Below are 22,272 nucleotides of genomic sequence, written 5' to 3'. Positions count from 1 at the left end.
CCCAAAAAAAAAGAAAAAATAAGGAATCTCCAGCCAGCCCGGTGGCTCATGCCACCATCTCAGGAGATCTAAGGATCACGGTTCAAAGCCAGCCCAGAAAGACCATGAGACTCTTATCTCTAATAAACCACTCAGAAAACCGGAAGTGGTACTGTGGCTCAAGTGGTAGAGCGCTAGCCTTGAGCTGAAGAGCTCAGGGACAGCGCCCAAGCCCCTAGTTTAAGTCCCACGACTGACCAAAACAAAAAAAGAAAAAAAAAAAAAGGAATCTCCTAGCCAGGTGCTGATGGCTCATGCCTATAATCCTAGCTACTCAGGGAGCTGTGATTTGAGGATAATATTCAAAGCCAGCCCAGGCAGGAACTTGCATGACACTCTTATTTCTGATTAACCAGCAAAAAGCCATAACTGGAACTGTGATTCAGTGTTTAACACTACTCTTGTGTGAAAAGCTGTGGCACACCACTTAGGCCCTAAATTCAATCCATACTACTGGCACACACACACACATGCATGCACACACTCAATATACATGCACACACACACAATCTCCACAGAAAGAAAATCCAGAATCTGATATATCACTGTTGAATTTTTCTTTTTCTTTTCTTTCTTTTTTTTTTTTTGGTCATGGGGCCTGAACTCTCGGCCTGGGCACTATCCTCAGCTCTTCAGCTCAAGGCTAGCGCTCTACCACTAGAGCCACAGCGCCACTTCCAACTTTTTCTGAGTATATGGTACTGAGGAATCGAACCCAAGGCCCACATGCATACACAGCAAGCACTCTACCACTGAGCCACCTTCCCAGCCCAACTCCTGAATTTTTCTAGACTTTGAAAGAACATCAGTGCTCCTCAAACTATTTTATAAATTATAAAGGGAAGGAATGCTATCAAACTAAAATACTAAAGTAACCTGTTGACAAATTTTCCTGATAAACATAGGCATAAAAATACTTAATGAAGCCGGGCGCTGGTGGCTCACGCCTGTAATCCTAGCTACTCAGGAGGCTGAGATCTGAGGATCGCGGTTCAAAGCCAGCCCGGGCAGGAGAGACCGTGAGACTCTTATCTCCAATAAACCACCAGAAAACCGGAAGTGGCGCTGTAGCTCAAGTGGTTGAGCGCTCGCCTTGAGCTGAAGAGCTGAGGGACAGCGCTCAGGCCCAGAGTTCAAGGCCCATGACCGACCAAAAAAAAAAAAAAAAAAAAAAAATACTTAATGAAATCCTTACAAACTTGCCCATGTAATTGTAACCCCTCTGTACAATATTTTCACAATAGAAAAAATAAAAAACAAAACAAAACAAAATCCTTACAAACTAAATTCAGCAATATACTGAAAAGATCATGTACCATGATTAAATTGACTTCATCCCAGGGATATGAGGATAATTGAGTATACACAAATCAATAAATTTAGTATAACACATAAACAATAAAGGAAAGAAAAATAGCTGCAGAAAAAGCCTTTGAAAAAAATTAAAATCCCTTTATAAGCCAGGTGCCAGTGGCTTATCCTTGAAATCCTAATTATTTGGCAGGCTTCAAATGAGAGGCTTGTGGTTTAAGGTCAGCTCAGACAGAAAAATTCTGGTACCTCTTTGTAGTACAGTGGTATATACCTGTCATCCCAAGCTATGTGGGAGGCTGAAATCAGGAGCATCAAGGTCTCATGCCAACAGAAAAATTCATGAGACTGCATCTCTACAGATGGAATCTAGATGCAGTAATTTATGCCTGTGATCCCAGCAAGGAATGAAGCCTATGGGCCTGAGATGTATGTCAGTGACAAAGTACTTGCCTTGCAAGTGCAGCATCCTGGGTTTGATCCCCAGTACAAAAAAAAATGAAGCCTAAAAGAAAGCAGATTTCAGATCATGCACTTTTCCTGAGCAGGAAGCAAGACATTAACAAAATCAGGGCTAGAGGTGTGGCTTAGTGGTAGAGTGCCTGCCTAGCCAACATGAAACCCAGTTCAAACTACAGTATCACTACCACCACCACCAAACCCCCCCCCCCAAAAAAAAAAAAACCTAACAACAAACTCTTCACCTCACAAGACCTAAAGACTAGAGGAATGAAGAGACTGTACCTCAATATAATTAAAGCTCTCATGTGAGCCGGGTGACTCAGGAGGCTGAGTTCAGGCAATCACAGTTCAAAGCCAGACTGGGCATGAAAGTCAAAGAGACTCTTTATCTGCAATGAACCACTAGAAAGCAGCAAGTAGAGATGTGCCTTGAAGTGGTAGAGCACTAGTCTTAAGCACAAAAGCGCAGGGATAGTGCCCAGGCCTAGAGTTCAAGCCCTACCATGGGCCAAAAAATAAATAAAGCTCGCATGTTCATGTTTATGGCTCTGCAGCTTCTGTACAATGTCAGTCAAAATTTCAAAGTCATTCTTCATAGAAATAGAAAAACCAGTTCCTATCATTTATATGCAACTATTGAAATACTATACATAGCCAAAAGAATCCTGAATGAAATAAGCAATGTTGATGGTATCATATAACTTGACTTCAAATTATACTACAGAGCTATAGTAATAAAACAGCTTCATCTTAGCATAAAAACTGACCAGTAAAAGAATGGAATGGAGCAAAAAACAAGAACCAGAAATAAAATGCACGGCTTCGGTCATTTGATTTTTGACTAACATGACAAAAATATATGCTAAAGAAAAGATAGCTTCTTTAACATATGATACTGAGAAAGATAGGTTTATGTAGAAGATCCTTGTATTTCACCCTATACATACATTAATTCAAAGTGAATGAAAGACCTTAAAGCTTTGGAGAGCCTGTAGGAAACCAGGAAGAACACTTGAAGATATAGGCATTGACAGTGACTTTCTGAATAGTACTCCACTAGCCCAGGAAATATGAGAAGGAATTGACATATTATTTCATAAATTAAAAAGCTTCTGTTCTTGAAAGGAACAACTACTAGAATGAAGAAAGTCTGTAGAATGGGAAATACTTGCCAGCTGTTCATGTGAGAAAAGATTAATATCTAGAATGTATAAACAACTGAAACCAAACACCAACATAACAATCATAATTATATATAAATTTGTTTACATTTTTGTTATGGCTTTGGGAATATAACTTATTCAATATTATATGTGACTTAGAACTTCCTAAAATGAGCTTAATGCTCCAGTTAATTTAGATATGAAGAGTAGAGAGAAAACTATTCACACTCAATTTGTTTTGCGGTTACTACTTAAAATTGCCAATGTTTTTTTTAATGGTGCTCAGAAACTAACTAGGGCCTTACATGTGCTAGGCAAACTCTGGGATTGAACTACATCTTCACTTTTTTTTTTTTTTTTTGGTATTATTATAGGAGCCCCAGCTACCTTCAAAGTATTGTTCCGTCTACCTTTACCACCACAATGCTAGCACTGTAGGCATGAAACCCTCATTCTACTAGATGGACCTATCTCACTCCTCTTACCTCCAAAATGTCATTCTTTTCCAACTTTTGTTTTAATTTTACTTAATATTTATTACCAATCAAGTTAAGAAAGTAAAAGAAGTACCATATACATTTATCTGTAAATAATAAAGTATTTAAACAGAATTATTAATAATTTCATTTGTCTTTGTTTTTGTTTTTCTATTTCTTTTGGTGCCAGTCCCGGGGCTTGAATTCAGGGATTAGGCCCTACCCCTGAGTTTTTTGTGCTCAAGGCTAGTGCTTTACTACTTTGAGGCATAGCACCATTTCCAGCTTTGGGGTGGTTAATTGAAGATAAGAGTTTCACAGACTTTCTTTGAACCGAAATCCTCAAATTTCAGCATCCTGAGTAGTTAGGATTACAAGCACGAGCCATGGGCATCTGGCTTGTTTTTCATTTTTGTAGATTGTTATAACCATTATTAAAAGATATAAAGAATCTGTTTTAAGATGAAGCATGCCAAATTCAGTTGTACATGCCTGTAATCATAGCTAGTCAGGAAGCTGAGGCAGGAACATTTTAAGGTCCAGGATAACCTGAACCTACATAGAAAGAATCTGTCTTCAATAGTAAATGAATATGTGATTTAAGAAAACAAGACTTGCCGGGCGCTGGTGGCTCACGCCTGTAATCCTAGCTACTCAGGAGGCTGAGATCTGAGGATCAAGGTTCAAAGCCAGCCCGGGCAGGAGAGCCCATGAGACTCCTATCTCCAATAACCACCAGGAAAACCGGAAGTGGCGCTGTAGCTCAAGTGGTAGAGCGAAGAGCTGAGGGACAGCGCCCAGGCCCAGAGTTCAAGCCCCACGGCCGACCAAAAAAAAAAAAACAAGACTTGACTCATTATTTTGCTTAAGTAGCTAATATGTATTCAATATTTTAAATATTATTATAAATTTAGTTCTTATAAATATGATTTGATGCATTGTTTTCCACTCTAGGAAGTATTCAAAGAAAGAATCGGTTATTTACATATGTTTGAAGTTCTAAAATCTTTGGGTCAGCCATCACTGGAACTGCTTAAAGAACTTATGAATATGGTGAGTTTTAAACTTATATTAAAATGAAGAAATTTTAGTTTTTCATTTCAAAAGTAGTAACTAATCTTTCATCTTTTATGTTGCTTTTCAGGCTGTAGAGGGTGATCACACATCAGTTGGGATTTTGGGCATTAGTAATGTCCATCCTCTCTTGCTTCTTATCCAGTGGCTTCCAGAGCTAGAATCCTATGACCTGCAAATCTTCATTTCTGATTGGCTGAAAAGAATTTGTTGTATTAATAGGCAAAGTCGAACTACTTGTGTCAATGCAAACATGGGAATTAGAATAATTGAAACCCTTGAATCCCATTCTTCCCTCCATCGACTGTGTGCTGAGAACTTGATTGCAATCCATGGTTCCCTGGGGAGTCAGTCAGTGAGCTTAGAAGAAGTCCGTCGACTCCTAAGATTGCTGAGAGTGGATGAATCTGCATGTATACACTCATACACCATTCCTGTGACTCGAGCAATCCTGACAATGGCCCGAAAACAAAGTCTAGAAAGTGCCCTTCAGTATTTTAATTTATCACATAGTATGGCAGGAATTTCTGTTCCTCCCATACAGAAATGGCCAGGGTCTGCATTTTCTTTCAGTGCTTGGTTTTGTTTAGATCAGGATCAGTTGACTCTTGGCATTGCTAACAAAGGAGGAAAAAGAAAGCAGTTATACAGGTAATGGTTCAAACTGTGGGATACTATCCTAAATTGTTAAAACACTATTTGCTATCATTCCTAAAAAGGAAAATATCTCTAATTTTTAAATTTGTGATAGTTTTTCTCAAGGCTTTTAAAATTGATCATATACTTTGTAAGTTGCTAAAACTGCTTTTATATTAGTTATACATCAGATATTTTTCTGTTAAATTCTCTGGCTAGTTTAGAAATAAGGTTCCTTCTTAAAAGTAGTGAAAATGAAGCCTGGCACTGTTGGCTCACACTTGTAATCCTAGCTAACTAGGAGGTTGAGATCTGAGGATTGCAGTTCAAAGCTAGCCCAGACAGGAAAGTTTATGAGACTCTTAACTCTGATTAACCATGAACCACCAAAAAGCCAAAAATAGAACTGTGGCTCAAATGGTGGAATGCTTGCCTTGAACACAAAAGCTCAGGGACAGTGCCTGGTCCCCAGTTCAAGTCCTAGGATTGGCAAAAGGAAAAAAAAACTACTGTAAAAATAGGAAAGAAAGAAATAATAATCTTCAATGATTGTCCCTCTGTTACATTAAAGATGCTACTATATGCTTTTTTTTTTGTCAGTTGTGGGACTTGAATTCAGGATCTGGGTGCTGTCCCTAACCTTCTCTGCTCAAGGCTAGCACTCTACCACTTGAGCCACAGCTCCACTTTCAGCTTTTTGTTGTTAATTGGAGATAGGAATCTCACAAACTTTCCTGCCCAGGCTGGCTTTGAACTACAGTTTTCGGATCTCAGCCTCCTTAGTAGCTAGGATTTCCAGACATGAGCCACCAGCACCTAGCTACTATATAGTTTTTTTTTTTTAATGACCAAAAAACTTATATATATGTAGATTCAGACTTAAGTAACTAATAATTTTTCTTTTAATATAGGTTGTGATTTGTGTGTGTCCTCTATGTGTGTGTGTGTTACAAGGGTTTTAACTCAGGTCCTTGTGCTTGCTAGGGAAGTGCTCTGCCACTTGAACCACATGTCCAATCTTTTCTGCTTTAGATTATTTTTCAGATAGCATTTTGTATTTTTGCCTTAGAATGGTCTATGGACCCCATCCTTCAAATTAAGCCTCTGGCATAATGTTTACTGTAGGTTTGCAACATCATGCCTGAGCACTGTCCCCTAGCTTTTTTGCTCAAGGCTATCACTCCACTGCTTGAGTCACAGCTTCACTTCTGGCTTTTTGCTGATTGGTTGAAGATAACAGTATCACAGTCTTTTCTGCCTGAGTTAGCTTTGAACTGTAATCCTCAAATAATAGCCTCTTCAGTAGCTATGATTATAGGTGTGACTCTCCAGCACCTGGTCATTATAGTCTTATGTGCTTTAATGATAATGAAAATGATTAACTGTTTTCAAAGGTTTTGATAATAGGTATTTTTCTTAGCTTTTTTACAGGAAGTGGCATGGGTTTTGAAGCTTTTATTACCCATTCAGGTATGTTAGTTGTGGCGGTGTGCACAAAAAGAGAATATGCAACAGTTCTCCTTCCTGACCACAGTTTCTGTGATTCTCTCTGGGTAAGGCTTAGGGTATCACATTTAACATCTTGGTTCTTTCCTTAATCATTAAATGTTTATCAGGGTTGTATGTGTTGGTGGGCCAGGGTTGTGGGTTTTTGAACTTAAGGTCTTGTACCTGTGCTAGGCAGGTACTCTACCACTTGAGCCCATCGACGTTTTTCCTTTACTTACTTTTCTTGTATTTTTTGCTTGGTGCCTTCCCATACCTGGTATCACAGGTGTGTGCTTCCATACCCATATTATTTGTGGAAAGGAGGGTTTCACTATCTTTTTGCCTGGGCTTTCCTCAAAGCACAGTCCTCCTGATCTCCATCTCCTGAGAAGCTAGAATGTGCCAACTTTTTAATTCCTTCTCTTTGTTCTTTTTTAAGATTAAGTTTTCACCTTAAAGTTTTATAAATATAAAATTCATCTGTAAGGGAGTTGATATTTACCATTGCTATCAATTCCACAGTAATCATTTTTCTACATTTGAAAATGAAGTGTTAGGATTTCTTTAATGGTTTCTAGAATTTCTATTCAAAATGAAGTGTGAGGGCTGGGAAGGTGGCTCAGTGGTAGAGCGCTTGCCTTGCATGCATGAGGCCCTGGGTTCGATTCCTCAACACCACATAAGCAAAAAAAAGCCGGAAGTGGCACTGTGGCTCAAGTGGTAGAGCTCTAGCCTTGAGCTGAAGAGCTGAGGGACAGCGCCCAAGCCCAGAATTCAGGCCCCAGACCGGACCCCCCCAAAAAAAAAAACAACAAAAAAACCCCAAAACAAAACAAAAAAAATGAAGTGTGAAAAAGGATGCACTTCTATTGCCTTTCTAAAAATTAAAAAAAATTCTTAAAAATTGATCTTTGGAAAGTACAGAAAAGACACTGTAATTTGAGTTTTCTAGAAAAGGTTTACAGGTCTTTGTTAAATTAATTGTTAAATTGTTAAAAACCATTGCTTGTTAAGAACATCATTTCATGCTGAAATAAGGATACAGGTTGACCCATTGTAACAATGAGATGTACAAGACACTATGTTGAAAACAAACTTTACAACTTTGGGGGCCTGGAGGAGTTGGGGAGGTGGGGAGAGAAGGGATGATAGGGGAAAAACAAAGGAGGGGGTAACAATGCTTGATAGGAATGTACTCATCACCTTACTCATGTAACTGTAACCCCTCTCTATACATTTTATATATATATATATATTATATACATTATATATATATATTAAAAACAAAAAAGAACATCCTTTAAAACATTTTAATGTTCTTTTTACATGAACAAGTGATAGAATAACCCTCTGAAAACATTGTCATTCCAAGGACACAATGTTATATTGCCTTTCAATTTATGTTTTATTTACCAGCACAATATAACAATTGTTCACATGCCGGGAAAAAGGCCCTTTGGTCAGAGTCTTGTCTATATATATGACAATGGACAACAGAAGGTCTCTGCCCCTCTCAGATTTCCTGCCATGAATGAAGTAAGTATATTATACCTATTCTTTATAGATCTAACTGATTGAGGACTCTTGAAAAGTTTAATTTTCTCCTAAATGTATCCCCAAATTTTTACAAATATGTTCTATATACTAAGGCACAGTTGATTAACATTATGATGTCACTCGACATTTCAAAAAACAAAAGCAATTTGAGAAATAAATGTTAGGAAGGTTAGAAAAAGCCAAAAAAATGAAGGGAGCAGACCAAACTTTTAAATAATAATCTCCAAGTATATGAAGTACTTAAGTGAATGTTATGAACTGTTTTCCACCACCATTAAACTTGAAATGATAAGGAAAAAGCTTTTAAAACTTTCACATGTAGTTAGGCATAAGAATTTATTTATTAGGAAGTTCTCAGTGGACACTGAAAAACACAGCAAATTTTTTGGTTCATTTAATAAAGTGTTTTGTGAGAGTATTGGAATACAGTAGGTAATTTCTGAGGTCTCAAGTATTTGAGTAGTTCTTTGCTGTTTCTCATCTTGATAACCATTTCAGAATAATCTGTAGTTGCCATTATATTCATGTGTAATTTTCTGTTTATAACTTTTATAGGGAAAACCAGTTACCTCTATTTTAAATAAAGTTTTAAAGCATTTTTTGTTTGTTTGTTTCATTTTTTTTTTAGTCATGGGGCTTGAGAATTAGGCCTGGGCACTGTCCCTGAGCTCCTCAGCTCAAGGCTAGTGCTCTAGCACTTGAGTCACAGTGCCACTTCTGGCCTTTTCTGTTTATGTGGTGCTGAGGAATTGAGCCCAGGGCCTCATGCATGTGAGGCAAGCATTCTACGACTGAGCCACCTTCCCAACCCCTTAAAGACTTTTCTATTAAACACATTAAAGAATTCAAAATTTTCACAATTAAGTCAGAAATAATATATCCCCAATAGCCACAGTTAACTTTGATAGTGATTTCTTTTGTATGTATATATGCATTGAGCTAATGGTTCAGTAAATGTAAAACTGTTTCCACTTCTTGTCAAATTAATTTGCTTAATTTTGTAGTGCTTCACTATATTTTTATTTTCAATTTATTTTTGTGTTGATGGATGCTTACACACTAAACTACTTCCTTAGGCCCATACTGTTTAAGTAAACTTGTGTAATTTTTTTTTCTTAATTCTTAGCCTTTTATTTCCTGTTGTATTGGTTCAGCTGGGCAAAGAACCACCACTCCTCCACCATCCCAAATCCCAGATCCACCATTTTCTTCACCCATCACCCCTCATCGGACATCATTTGGTGGAATTTTGTCATCAGCCTCCTGGGGAGGTACAATTGAAAAATCAAAATCTGTTACCAAATTAATATCAGCTGGAACCCAAGATAGTGAATGGGGATGTCCCACATCCCTGGAGGGCCAGCTAGGTTCTGTTATCATCTTCTATGAAGCACTACAGCCTCCTCATGTGAAGGCATTATATTTAGCAGGTAAGCATGTCCTAGTTTACTAGAGTTATAAAATAAAGTAATATAAATTTTTCTAGTGTCTGAGTATATTGTAGCAACATTTGAAAAGAGAAAATTATATTTGATCTAAAGAGTATTTTTTTAACAAACTCAAAAGAGAAAATGCCTACTTCATATAATCCTCTTTTTATTAGGCATACATAAAATAAGCTGTTATGAAAATTTTTAGGTGTCATCCAGAGTACTTCCTGGGGTTTCTATAACAAAATACCACAGATTAGATGGCTTTAACAAGAGAAGTTTATTTTCTATTGGTTCTAGAGGCTAAAAGTCAGGTATAGTGTTATAGAGCTTGTTTTCTAGAAAGGCTTCCTTCCTGGATACAGGTGGTCACCTACTTTCTGGTTATTCTCATGTGGTCTTTCCTCTGTGAGCATGTGGGCAGAGAAAAGGACTGTGATTCCTCCTTGTATTATAAGGGACCTATCAGATTACAGCTTTACCCCTTTGCCTCCTTTAACTTTTTTTTTTCTAATCACATTATAGGCCCTTCTTCCACATAGCATCACACTGGAGATTATGACTTTAACATGTATATTTTAGGAGCTAAAAGTTCTGTTTGTAAAGCTGCCAGTATTTTTGACAATTTTAATGAATTGGTGAAACAAAATACTTGGTTTTCTCCATCAAACATAATTTCAAAACTTACTATTTCTATGATTGATACATTAATATACCTGAAAAATTCATGAACGTGATAAGTAGTTGGAAGATGTTCGATAAGATTATAAACATTTCATTTTAGTTTTTTCTTTTTGGTATTGTTTTAAGCAGTTACAATTACTGTTGGATACAAAAATTCTATCTATATTTTATCAAGATATTCCAAATGTACACTTTTAAGTATCATATATATTAACTGTACATAATGGCTCATTTTTTTCTGAAAATAACTCTTAGATTGTATGGCATTCTTTTTGTTGTTGTTGTTGATCATGGGGCTTGAACTCTGGGCCTGAGAGCTGTCCCTCAGCTCTTCAGCTCAAGGCTAGTGCTCTACCAGTTGAGCTACAGCGCCACTTCTGGTTTTCTGAGTTGTTTTTTGGAGAGAAAAGTTTCATGGACTTTCATGCTGGGGCTTGCTTTGAACTGTGATCCTCAGATCTCAGCCTCCTGAGTAGCTAGGATTACAGGCATGAGCCACCAGCGCCCGGCAATTGTATGGCATTCTAAGATGAATGGATCTATCCAGATTCTCAAAGTTTAATAATCTTATAATTTTTTGAAACTTATAAAGTTATTTTAGGATGTTCTATAATGGAAACAAATTCAGGTTAGTAACAAATCATTTAGTGTAATTATAAGACTGTAGTTTTACATTATATTCTTGTATAATTATTATTTAGTCTCCCATTTTAGTGATCTTAAACATTTTTAATACATTTGCTCAGGTTTACATTTTATTATCCATATATTAATTGTACAAAAATTGTAATATTGGCATGAATTTGAATTTTTAAATATAATAAACTGGACTGAATACATTTTGCATAATCAGTTTCTAAAACGGATATATATTAATGCTAATCAATAGCAGAGATGTGCCAGTTTTGGCAAAGCCTCCGTAAGAAGGAATGGTTACCTTTTGTAATGGAACCTTATGTGAATTTGTATTTCTTCAATTTTTCATAAGCATCAACATTTTTCTTATTCACTTACTATTCTATTTCTCTGATACTTAATCACATTATTAATGGAACATTTTGCTATTATTTCTTTGGGGAGGTCTGGTTGTGGGGCCTGAACTCTGGGCCTGGGCGCTGTCCCTCAGCTCTTCAGCTCAAGGCTAGCGCTCTGCCACTTGAGCCACAGCACCACTTCCAGCTTTTTTCTTTGCTTATGTGGTGCTGAGTAATGGAACCCAGGGCCTCTGGCATGCAAGGCAAGCGCTCTACCACTGAGCCCTATTTCTTATAATTTGTTTATGTTACATAGATTAGTAGGTAAACTTTGCTTTATTTAATAATAGTTTTGCTTGGTTATTTTTATTATCAAATAGTTGTATAAGAGTGTGTGTGTATGTGTGTGTGTGTGTGTGTGATGTGTGTGTGTGTGTGTGTGTGTGTGTGTGTGTGTGTGTGTATTGGTCCTGGGGCTTGACATTAGGGCCTTGGGTTTCACTCAAGGCTGGTACTCTATCTTATCTTCAGCCTTGCCTCCAGTTCTGGCTTTTTTGTCTGTTAATTGGAAATAAGAATCTCAGGGATTTTTCTACTTGGACTGTCTTTGAGCCCTGGTTTTCTTTTAACATGTCTGTTTATGTGTATAATGCTTTTTTTTTCCTGGTCCTGGGCCTTTAACTCTGGGCCTGGGCACTGTCCCTGATCTTCTTTTTGCTCAAGGCTAGCACTCTACCAGTTCAATCCCAGCTCCACTTCTGACTTTTTCTGAGTATTTATTGGAGGTAAGAGTCTCACAGATTTTTCTGCTTGGGCTGGCTTTGAACTGTGATCCTCAGATCTCAGTCTCCTGAGTACTAGGATTATAGGCCTCAGCCACCAGTGCCCAGTTTATAATGGAGTTTTAGAGTCAATCTGAACTCAGGGCCTCACACTCTTATTCAGTGTGCTTCTCACTGCTGGTACTCTGAACACTTGAGCCACACTTCCACTCTAGAAGTGTTAATTAGGGATGGAGTCTTTTGTATTTTTGCCCTCCTATTTTTAAACCATGATCCTTTGGATCCCAACTTCCTGAGTAGCTAGGATTATAGGCCTGAGCCACTGGTTCCAACTATAGTCTTGATCAGATTTACCTCCACCTCCTCCACTTCCATCCTTCTTCCCATTCCTGTCCCATTAAATTTTCTTGTTCCATTTTCAAGCATGTACATATAGTAATTTGACTATATTCATCCTCCATTTCTCTCTCCATTTGTCTTTCCTCCTCCTGCTAGTTTTCAGACTCCTGTCCAGACATGTTTCAACGTCCTAATATTCATTTTTATTAAAATATATGTTGTTAGTTGTTCACAGGTATTTTGCTATGGTATCTCACACACACATATACTATACATTAGTCTAATTGATCATGCACATGTATGTAACACATGATCCTGTGTGTGTTTGCATAAATGTTTGTATTTTAGTTCTAGCATCCACATATGAAAGACCTTTTTCTTTCTGAGTCTAGCTTACTTGGCTTGATATGATGCTTTCTAGATTCATCCATTTCACTGTAAATAACATAATTCCATTTGTCTTTATGGCTGAGTAATATTCCATCGTCAGTATCTATTTATCCATGTCTATATAATGTATGTCTGTATACACAATGGAATATTATGAAAATGATGTTTTTTATATATATGTACATGTATGTGTGTATATATATATATAAAATGAACAATCGCATATAATATGTATAATATATAATCATCATCATCATTCATTTAATCTGGGCTGCTTCTATAGCTTGCTTGTTGTGAATAGTGTTGTATTGAACATGAGTGTGCATCTTGCTTGATTTTTGATCATAGTATGTTTTCTCATGTTCTTTGTTTATTGGCATAAATTAGTTATATAGGAAGAGGATTTTGTTGCATCTCCACATGTTTACAATGTATACTAATTGATCATACTTTTTAATACTATATAAAATTTCCCTTTTACCTTGGAGATTTATTTCCCAAATTCCTCGGTTTTGGATAAATTGGAAGCAAATAAAACTAAAGTATATTTTAGTGTGTTTTAACTATATTATTTGAGTAGTGGGAAGAGATTAATTTTAAATTTTGTACTGTTAATAGAAAAACAAGGAGTCCATATATATTCAATGATACATGTGATGTTTATAAATAATTTTCAGGTCCAAATTGTTTAAGTCCTTGGAAATGTCAAGAGTCTGATATGGCTGACCTGCCTGGTAACATCCTTCTTCACTACACAGCAAAGGTCAGATTAAATGCATAGACAGTCAACATAGAACTGCTGTGAATTTCAGTTCATTGGCAATTGTTTTTTGACACTTCATTGGTTAGTTGAGAAGGAAGGAACAAAAATTAAGATTTACCTCAACTTATTGAAATGCTATAATTATGTAATTCTAGTAGTATGAGTAGGAATAGTTATGTTGGAACTTGTGCTAATGAATTGACTGTAGTAAATGAAACTAAGATTGTATTTACTTAGGTTTCTAGATGGTAAGAAAAACAGAACTGTGCTTAAAATTGTGTTTGTTTTTAGTAGAAAACTATACTCTAGCAAGTATTTTCTAAGCAGCCAGGTGCCAGTGGTTTGTTCAAACCTGCAATCCTAGCTCCTCAGGGCTGAGATCCAGAGGATACAGTTCAAAACCAGCCTGGGCAGAAAGTCCACAAGACTCCCATCTCCAGTAAAACATTTGGCTAGAGGTGTGGCTCAGATGGTAGAGTGCAAGCTATGATCAAGAAAACCAAACAAGTACAAAGTCCTGAATTCAAACTCTAGTATGAGAAAAAAGAAAAAAAATACTCTCCTTAAGTAAGAAAAACTTTCTATGAGTCTTCTGTGAGAAGCTATCTAATGAATGTAGAAAGAAGATAAAAGAAAGAAGATAAAAGAAAATGATGTGTCAGAAATATCAGTTGTCTTTGCTACATTTAATGTAATGGCTCGGAAAATGCTATGACTGAGATTATGTGTTAGAATGCCTTTTTCTAGTTTAGCTAACTGGCATATAATCATCCTTGATTATTTTTGAATATTTGTTATATCTGCCCTGGTACACTTGTCTTATTTTCCTCATTGGTTTTTGATCAATTTCCAACCTAAAAAGAAGTAGAAAGAATAGTAGAGTGATATCCCTTATGCCCTTTACCTAATTTTACCAATTATTAATACTTAATGCAGGTCATTAATACTTTACTTATGTCAGGTCATTTGTGAGATCTGATTGGTAAGGCTATCAAAATTAAATTGTTAGCTGGGCATAGTTTTTCACAGCTATAATCCCAGCTTCTCAGGAGGCAGAGATTAGAGCATCACAAGACCAGCCTGAGCAAAAAATTAGCAAAACCCCTTTTCAATCAATAAGTTGGGAATGGTGGTTTGGACCTATGATCTTAGTTATGCCATGAAGCTATAAATAAAAAGGTAGTGATTTGAGGCTGGCCCCAAGCAAAAACTTTAGATCCTATATGAGAAATAAGGAAAAAAAAAGGCTGAGGCATGGCTCAAATGATAGAGTACCTAATGAGCACAGTTAGGAAAACAAAACCAAAAATAGTTTATTCCCTAAATATTTCTATGTAATCATTTACCTATATGAGAAAATGGTTCATAATACAATATATAAACATAGAAGTGTTTATTTAGCATGTTAAGAATATCTTGGATCTAATCAAGGTTTATACCTTGTATCAGGTAGAGTGTTTCTTGAGTCTTTTTAATTTTTTTGTTTCTTATAACTTTTTTTCTCTAATGCTACATGCTTTACTAAACATACTTTACATTATTTCTTGGTAATGACTTTACATAAGATATACTTATTTTTATTCTTCAATATCTGGCATAAATAACTAGGACATCATTTAAAAACATGTTCATGTCATGGCCATATTTGATATTTGCCACTTTTTTACAAAATAACTGAATTTGGCAATATTAAAAGTTGGATTTTTTTTTTTTACTACTAAAAAGTTTAAAAATTATGTACTGTTAAAAAATACCTATTGGGGCTGGGAAGTTGGCTCAGTGGTAGAGCGCTTGCCTTGCATGCCTGAGGCCCTGGGTTCGATTCCCAGCACCACATAAGCAAAAAGAAAAAAGCCGGAAGTGGCGCTGTGGCTCAAGTGGTAGAGCACTAGCCTTGAGCTGAAGAGCTGAGGGACAGTGCCCAGGCCCAGAGTTCAGGCCCCACGACCGGACCCCCCCCCCCAATAAAAATACCTATTGCCTTATTGTTTTTTTCCCAAGTAACTGAATATGACCAATATATAAGTAAACAATTTAGGAATGTTTTTCCAAAATGGTGGTGTGTCAAGATACATGGGTTTTATAGTTAAATAAGCTGGAGGTTGTTGAATTCTTCTAGGAAATTGATGATATGCTTTAAACATCCTGAGGCCAGGTGCTGGTGGCTCACACCTGTAATCCTATCTACTCAGTAGGCTAAGATGTGAGGATTATGGTTCAAAGCCAGCCCAGGCAGGAAAAGTCCATGAGACTCTTATCTCCAATTAAATGGCCAGAAAACTGAAAGTGGCACTGTGGCTCAAGTGGTAGAGCGCTAGCCTTGAGCTGAAGAGCTGAGGGACAGTACCCAGGCCCAGAGTTCAAGCCCCATGACCAACTTAAAAAAAAAGATTTTACTTGGTTTTATCCTATTTTCCCAGTTAACTACAGGACACATTATTTTAATTAACTCATATATTTAAAAATGCCAGTTTGCTATGCTTTGGAGGACTCTTTAGTTGTTAGCAATTTTTTATTTTTCATCTTCATTTGTAAGAGGTGTTTAGTAGCCCTTTTGTTTAAAATTTGTTGAGTGTCATATGGGTATTGAGAACTGTGCTAAAAATTCTTATGAGACAAAGTTCAGTTCAAGCCTCTAACTTAAGATTAAAGATAGAGGGGCTAGGGGTTTAGCCCAGCAGAAGGGCGCCTGCCCGACGCACAAGGCTGGGCCGTCCTCAGTCCTGGGGAGGAGGGAAAGATTAAAGATAGAATAAATATGTAGCTGGGAAGGTGGCTCAGTGGTAGAGCGCTTGCCTTGCAAGCGTGAGGGCCCTGGGTTCGATTTCTCAGCACCACATAAGCAAAAAGAAAAAAGGCGGAAGTGGCGCTGTGACTCAAGTGGTACAGCGTTAGCCTTGAGCTGAAGAGGTGAGGGACAGCGCCCAGGCTGAGAGTTCAGGCCCCACAACCGGACCCCCCCCCAAAAAAAGAATAAATATGTAAAAAATTAAAAGTATAACAGAAGGTTGGAAGAATACTCAAGTGGTAGAGTGGCAGCCTAGCAAGTACAAAGCCATGAAGTTCTAACCTATTACTACCAAAAAGAAAGATGAAAGTTAATTTTATGAACATATATTCACTTTTTAAGCTACTATTCATGCATCTTTATAATATATTAAGCCCTATGCTAAATGTTTCATTTTATAATTTACAGAATCCCTGAGAGGACCATGATATTATCTGTAGGTTTTCTAAGCTTGTTTTCTTTTTTTTTTTTTTTTTTTTTTTTTTTTGGTCCGGTTGTGGGGCCTGAACCCTGGGCCTGGGCCCTGTCCCTCAGCTCTTCAGCTCAAGGCTAGTGCCCTACCGCTTGAGCCACAGCGCCACTTCCAGCTTTTTTCTTTTTGCTTATGTGGTGCTGAGGAATCGAACCCAGGGCCTCAGGCATGCAAGGCAAGCGCTCTACCACTGAGCCACCTTCCCAGCCCCTAAGCTTGTTTTCTTAAGCTCAGTAAAGATAAGTAATGTACTGCCTTTATAGCTCTAGTGAATGATAATGCTCAATTTAGAAGCCAGTTTATTTAATACACATACAGCATTGCTGAATTGAAAATACAGTGCAGATTACAGCATGAGTATAATTCTTTCAGGAACTTAGAATATCATAGAAAAGATGTTTTGATTTGTATTTAAAAGGCAGTGTTGAAGAGGCACACACAGTGAGGAAGATATAGAAAGGTAAAAACTGAAATGAGATTCTGTGTGTATAATTTGAGTTTAGAACAGTGATCACTAAAACGAAATGGCAAGGAATGAACTTAAAGAACATGTGAAAAACAGAATTATAGGGGCTGGGGGTTTAGCCCAGTAGAAGGGCGCCCACCCACGCGCAAGGCCCTGGGTTCCGTCCTCAGCCCTGGGGAAAAAAAACCAAAACCCAGAATTATAGCAAACCTCATGTGTCAGATTAATAGGCAATGGATAGGGTTTTGTACAGAAGAATAATGTATCTAGGTTTCATTTTAGAAAAATTTCTCAGTCTGCAGTATCAAGGTTTAATTGGAGAAGCAGGAGATATAACACAATAATACCATTAGAAGATTGTGTTTAGATAGTAGATACATAGTATGAAAACAAAAGAAATGGAGAAAGACATTTCTGACTCTGACATAGTTTAAATATTCGTTATTTAATTAATACAAATTTGCTCAGTTGAATTAAGAGAAAAATAGTAGACATCAGATGTGGTGTGTGTGTGTGTGTGTGCGCGTGCGTGCGTGCGTGTGTGTGTGTGTGTGTGTGTGTGTGTGTGTGTGTGTGTCTAGGGTTTCAACTCAGGGCCTTCCACCCACTCAGCTAGTCCTTCTACCAATTGAGCCATGCCTCCAGCCTAGTTTTTTACTGGTGAATTAGAAATTGAATCTAGAAAACTTTTCTATCGAGCTGTCCAAGAAACATGATCCTCCACATCTCAACCTCCTGAGATGATTACAGGCTTGTACCACTTCTGCCTAGCTAACCTGAGCTAAAATTTTGAGTTTCTTTGTTTTGTTTTGAATGTAATTAAATGTAAAAATGCATTGGTCTAGAAATGCATAGATTGAATGTGAAGCTATATGTTTTTATGAATAGAAGATAAATGATTCCAACAATTTATAGAATTGTAGATTAAGCCTTACCACGTTATAAACATGAAGGAAACAATATCTTATTCCTTTGATTAGATTTTTATATTGTCATAGATGATACGTTTTGTGATTTATCTCATATTTTGATTTGTGAGTGCTTTAGAATGTAGTCTTGAGCCTTTCTTTTGAAGATATGCCTAGAGAACAATAGTACTAAAAGTCAGTTAGTAGACATGTTATCATAAATTACATCATGTACCTTTAAAAATTATAGTGAATATTCATTATATGATAAAAGTTATGATTTGTAGTAGTTGCACTTAGTTGTTGGCTATATTTTTCTTTTATTCTAGGCCTGCAAAAATTCAATTTGTCTTGATTTATCTACTAATTGTTTACATGGAAGATTAACAGGAAATAAGGTAGTGAACTGGGACATTAAGGTAAGTTAGTAATAATGGATAACAGTATAATTTAAGTAAATTAAATATTCATTAAGGATTTTCTCTTTTACTTATCACCAGATGAATCTTAATCATCAGTCTCTGTTAAAGTTTTACACTGAGATACAGTTTAAAGAATAAATAATTGAGCTGGGTGCTGGTGGCTCATGCTTTCAATACTAGCTACTCAGAAGGCTGAAATATTAGGATCGCAGTTTTAAGCCAGCCTGGGCAGGAAAGTCCAGGAGACTCTTATCCCAGTTAATCATCAGAAAAATGGAAATAGAACTGTAGCTTAAAGTGGTAGAGCACTAGCCTTGAGTAAAAATACTCAAGGATAGTGCCTAGGCCTTGAATTCAAGCACCGCAACTGACCAAAAAAAAAAAAAAAAAAAAGATAATAATTGAATGACTATAGCACTTGAACCATAACTCCACTTGTGGCTTTTTTTGGTAGATAATTGGAGGTAAGAGTCTCATGGACTTTCCTGCTTAGGCTAGCTTTGAACCATGATTCTCAGTTCTCAGCCTCCTGAGTAATTACTATTGCAGGCACTGGTTCCCACTGTTATTCACATTTTATAGATAATGAAATTAAGAACAGAAATTAATGACTTATTATTAGAAGACAGAATATATTTTTGTTAACCTATGCAAAATATCCAAGATATTCCTATCCCACTCTTTCCACAATTTTGTTAACTAAAAACAGAAGAATCTGTCATACTTTGCCATCAAGTACATTTTTCCCTGTTTTTTTTAATGCCTATTTGTCTGATGAATAAACAACTGTGTATTCTTTACATTGTTGGGGTTTTCCTACCAGGTATTATTTAGATTACTTTTGTTGAAATGTCTAATTTGGAAAACAAAAAATTACCTGAAACAGTCTCTGTACTGTTAGTTATGGTGACCTGTGAGGCTGCCCTTGAAACTTTAACAGGATTCTTTCAGCTTAGGCTGTCCTACACGTTACTTAAGGTTTATCAACAACTTGCAACTGTATAGACACTGAATTTCTCTTGTTTCTGTAAAATTAAGAAATTGTGATTTTATTTTCAGGACATCATCAATTGCATCGGTGGATTAAACATACTCTTTCCTTTATTGGAACAAATCAGCTACTTTAATGAAGGACAGATGGCTGAAGGAATGAATGAAAGCACAGTTCCTGAATTGATAGCACCCATAGAAGGAGAGTGTATGATATTGGCCTCCACAAAAGCATCAGGTATAACACAAACTGATAATTAAGAAATTTCAATAAATCAAAATATTCTACAAATATTAATAGGAAAGTTAGCCAGTTATAGTTCTAACAGGCACTCTGATTTAACAGATAATAGTTGAGGAAGTTTATATGTGTCAAAACACTGAAGATGATGGTTTTGCACTTGAATACCCCTAATTAATTCTCTTAATGAAAACAGAATCACACTGTTAAATTAGTGGTAGGGAAAGTAGTTATATATGCGTGTAAGTATGCAGTATGCAATTGCTGCTTTTTGTTTCCACTGCACAAAATGATCCTTGAAAAATCTACTGACCCATATTCCGTCTTGTTATAGTACCCATTATGATACAAAGAATCTTAAAAAAGTGATTAGAGTGATCATGATAATTAATGCTGTGTTCCTGTTTTTGTAGAGTCCAGACTAGAAAAAAATCTAGTTGCAACATTTATCTTGATTATGAAGCACTTTATTCAGAGACATCCTATCAACCAGGACAATCTTATTCAGTCCCATGGAGTTGCAACTCTTGGTGCCTTACTTCAGAAGGTAAACCAGCCTAACATGGTATTGTTGTAGCTGATGATTATAATTAGCAGTTAACATTTATTCTTTCTACCAAGTAAGTGTTATTGAAGATTACTGTTTTACCATCTATGTTATATTAGTTGATATAACTTGTCTCAAAGGAAGCATTTAAACTTTTATGGAATCATATTATGTAAAATCACATTTAAGAGTATATGCTCTTTGATGTGTATATCCTTGCTTGCTACCTTCAATATTTGAGATATTTGAGAAATGTAGATTATTTTAGGAATATGACATTAGGAAAATATGTTCTAGTGTTACATCAGAAAGATTAATGATTGAGTTGTTTTCGGCCCAAGATTTTTATAGTTCTACATTTAGTAGATGTTCTGAATTATTTGAAATTATAGTTTAATGATAAGTACTTAAACTGAACAATTATTTTATGAAATTACCTTTGTTTGGTTTCAGGTGCCAGGCACCTTAATGGATGTTAATGTATTGATGGCAATTCAACTACTAATTGAACAAGTATCAGTAGAGAAAAATATGCCCCTGCTGCAGCAAATGTATCATTATTTACTCTTTGATTTCAATATTTGGAACCGTGGAGATTTTCCCTTTCGAATTGGTGAGAGGAAGCTGTTATATAAAATTTTATAGTTCTTTTAGAAGTCTATAACTACCTATGTAAGTTTATTTTTGCTATATTATTTACAAGTGGACTTTCTGTTTTAGGTCATATACAATATCTTTCAACGATTATTAAAGATAGCAGGAGAGTTTTCCGAAAGAAGTATGGTGTGCAGTTCCTCCTAGATACACTTAGGATTTATTATGGGTATGGTATTCTTGCGTCTTCTTAGTTTGATGTATTGTTTTCTGCTTGCTGCTTGATAGAATGGGATTGGGTAAATGTTTCTCTTTATCAGCAATTCTAATACGTTTTATCTTCAGAGAAGTAGGATAGTGTGGAGGCTAAAATTTAGATGAACAATGTGTCTATTTAGTAGGTTTGAATACTGGTTTCAATAATTGTATAGCTATAGACACATTAATGAAATCCTTTGAGTTACTTCAGTTGTGAAAAGTACATTAAAACTGACCTCTTAATGTCACTTTGAGAATTGCATTAAATAAATCAGTAATATACAAAGCCCATATATAGATATTTTGGCTTCATAGTTCTATTGTAAGCTATTTTAATATTTAAAAAAATTTTAACGAGAAAGAAGCTAAGTGTAAAATATCTAGTAATTGTTGCATGGAAATATATTTTTTATGCTGTGAATTATATAAAAATACAAAAGTGTTCAAATTTCAAGTCCTACACTTCTTTTTTCTTTCAGATGTGGTTGTAAATATAATGAACTATCTCCAGATGATATTCGAACAATAAGGACTTCTTTATATGGATTAATTAAATATTTTCTGTGCAAAGGTGGAACTCATGAAGAAATACAAAGTATTATGGGTTACATAGCTGCTACTAATGAAGAAGAACAGGTATTGTACTTGAGATACACTTGGGTTTTCTTTTTAACTTTTAAATTTATAATCTCATAAATTTACATATTCAGTTCATTAAATATAAGAATAAAAATTTAATATAATGCAGTATTACATAAGGAAGCAAATTTTACCTAATTTCTGAAAGTTTAATAAGTAGATGACATTGCAGTTTGGTTTTTTATTAGGTAGGAAATATGCATGTGAATCAATTTATTACTGTGACAAAAATTCTGAGAGTAACAATTTTTTTTTGGTTGGTCCTGGGGCTTGAACTCAGGGCTTGAGTGTTGTTTCTGAGCTTTTATGCTCAAGGCTAGTGCTTTAAAACTTTGAGCCACAGTGCCACTTCTGGTTTTCTGGTTTTCTGAAGATAAGA

The 22,272-nt window shown here is 36.1% G+C and overlaps 1 protein-coding gene across 9 annotated transcripts in view; it reads left to right on the top strand.

Moving 5' to 3' along the window:
• The window catches only part of Nbeal1 (neurobeachin like 1), a 179,231-nt gene that overhangs the window by 70,521 nt on the left and 86,438 nt on the right, over nt 1-22,272 (top strand). For all 9 annotated transcript variants that reach the window (XM_070019171.1, XM_070019152.1, XM_070019144.1 and 6 more), the window contains 12 exons: nt 4,406-4,504; nt 4,596-5,176; nt 6,582-6,714; nt 8,066-8,185; nt 9,333-9,636; nt 13,483-13,568; nt 18,532-18,621; nt 19,684-19,852; nt 20,269-20,402; nt 20,856-21,015; nt 21,123-21,225; nt 21,734-21,890. In XM_070019171.1, coding sequence (XP_069875272.1) covers nt 4,406-4,504; nt 4,596-5,176; nt 6,582-6,714; nt 8,066-8,185; nt 9,333-9,636; nt 13,483-13,568; nt 18,532-18,621; nt 19,684-19,852; nt 20,269-20,402; nt 20,856-21,015; nt 21,123-21,225; nt 21,734-21,890 — 2,136 coding nt within the window. The remainder of the gene's footprint in view (nt 1-4,405; nt 4,505-4,595; nt 5,177-6,581; nt 6,715-8,065; nt 8,186-9,332; nt 9,637-13,482; nt 13,569-18,531; nt 18,622-19,683; nt 19,853-20,268; nt 20,403-20,855; nt 21,016-21,122; nt 21,226-21,733; nt 21,891-22,272) is intronic.

The sequence above is a fragment of the Dipodomys merriami genome, unplaced genomic scaffold (genome assembly GCF_024711535.1).
Source record: "Dipodomys merriami isolate MVZ:Mamm:240054 unplaced genomic scaffold, mDipMer1.0.p SCAF_1, whole genome shotgun sequence".
Taxonomy (NCBI): domain Eukaryota; kingdom Metazoa; phylum Chordata; class Mammalia; order Rodentia; family Heteromyidae; genus Dipodomys; species Dipodomys merriami.
Note: the sequence above shows the minus strand (reverse complement) of the source record. Positions and strands in the feature narration are given on the sequence as shown.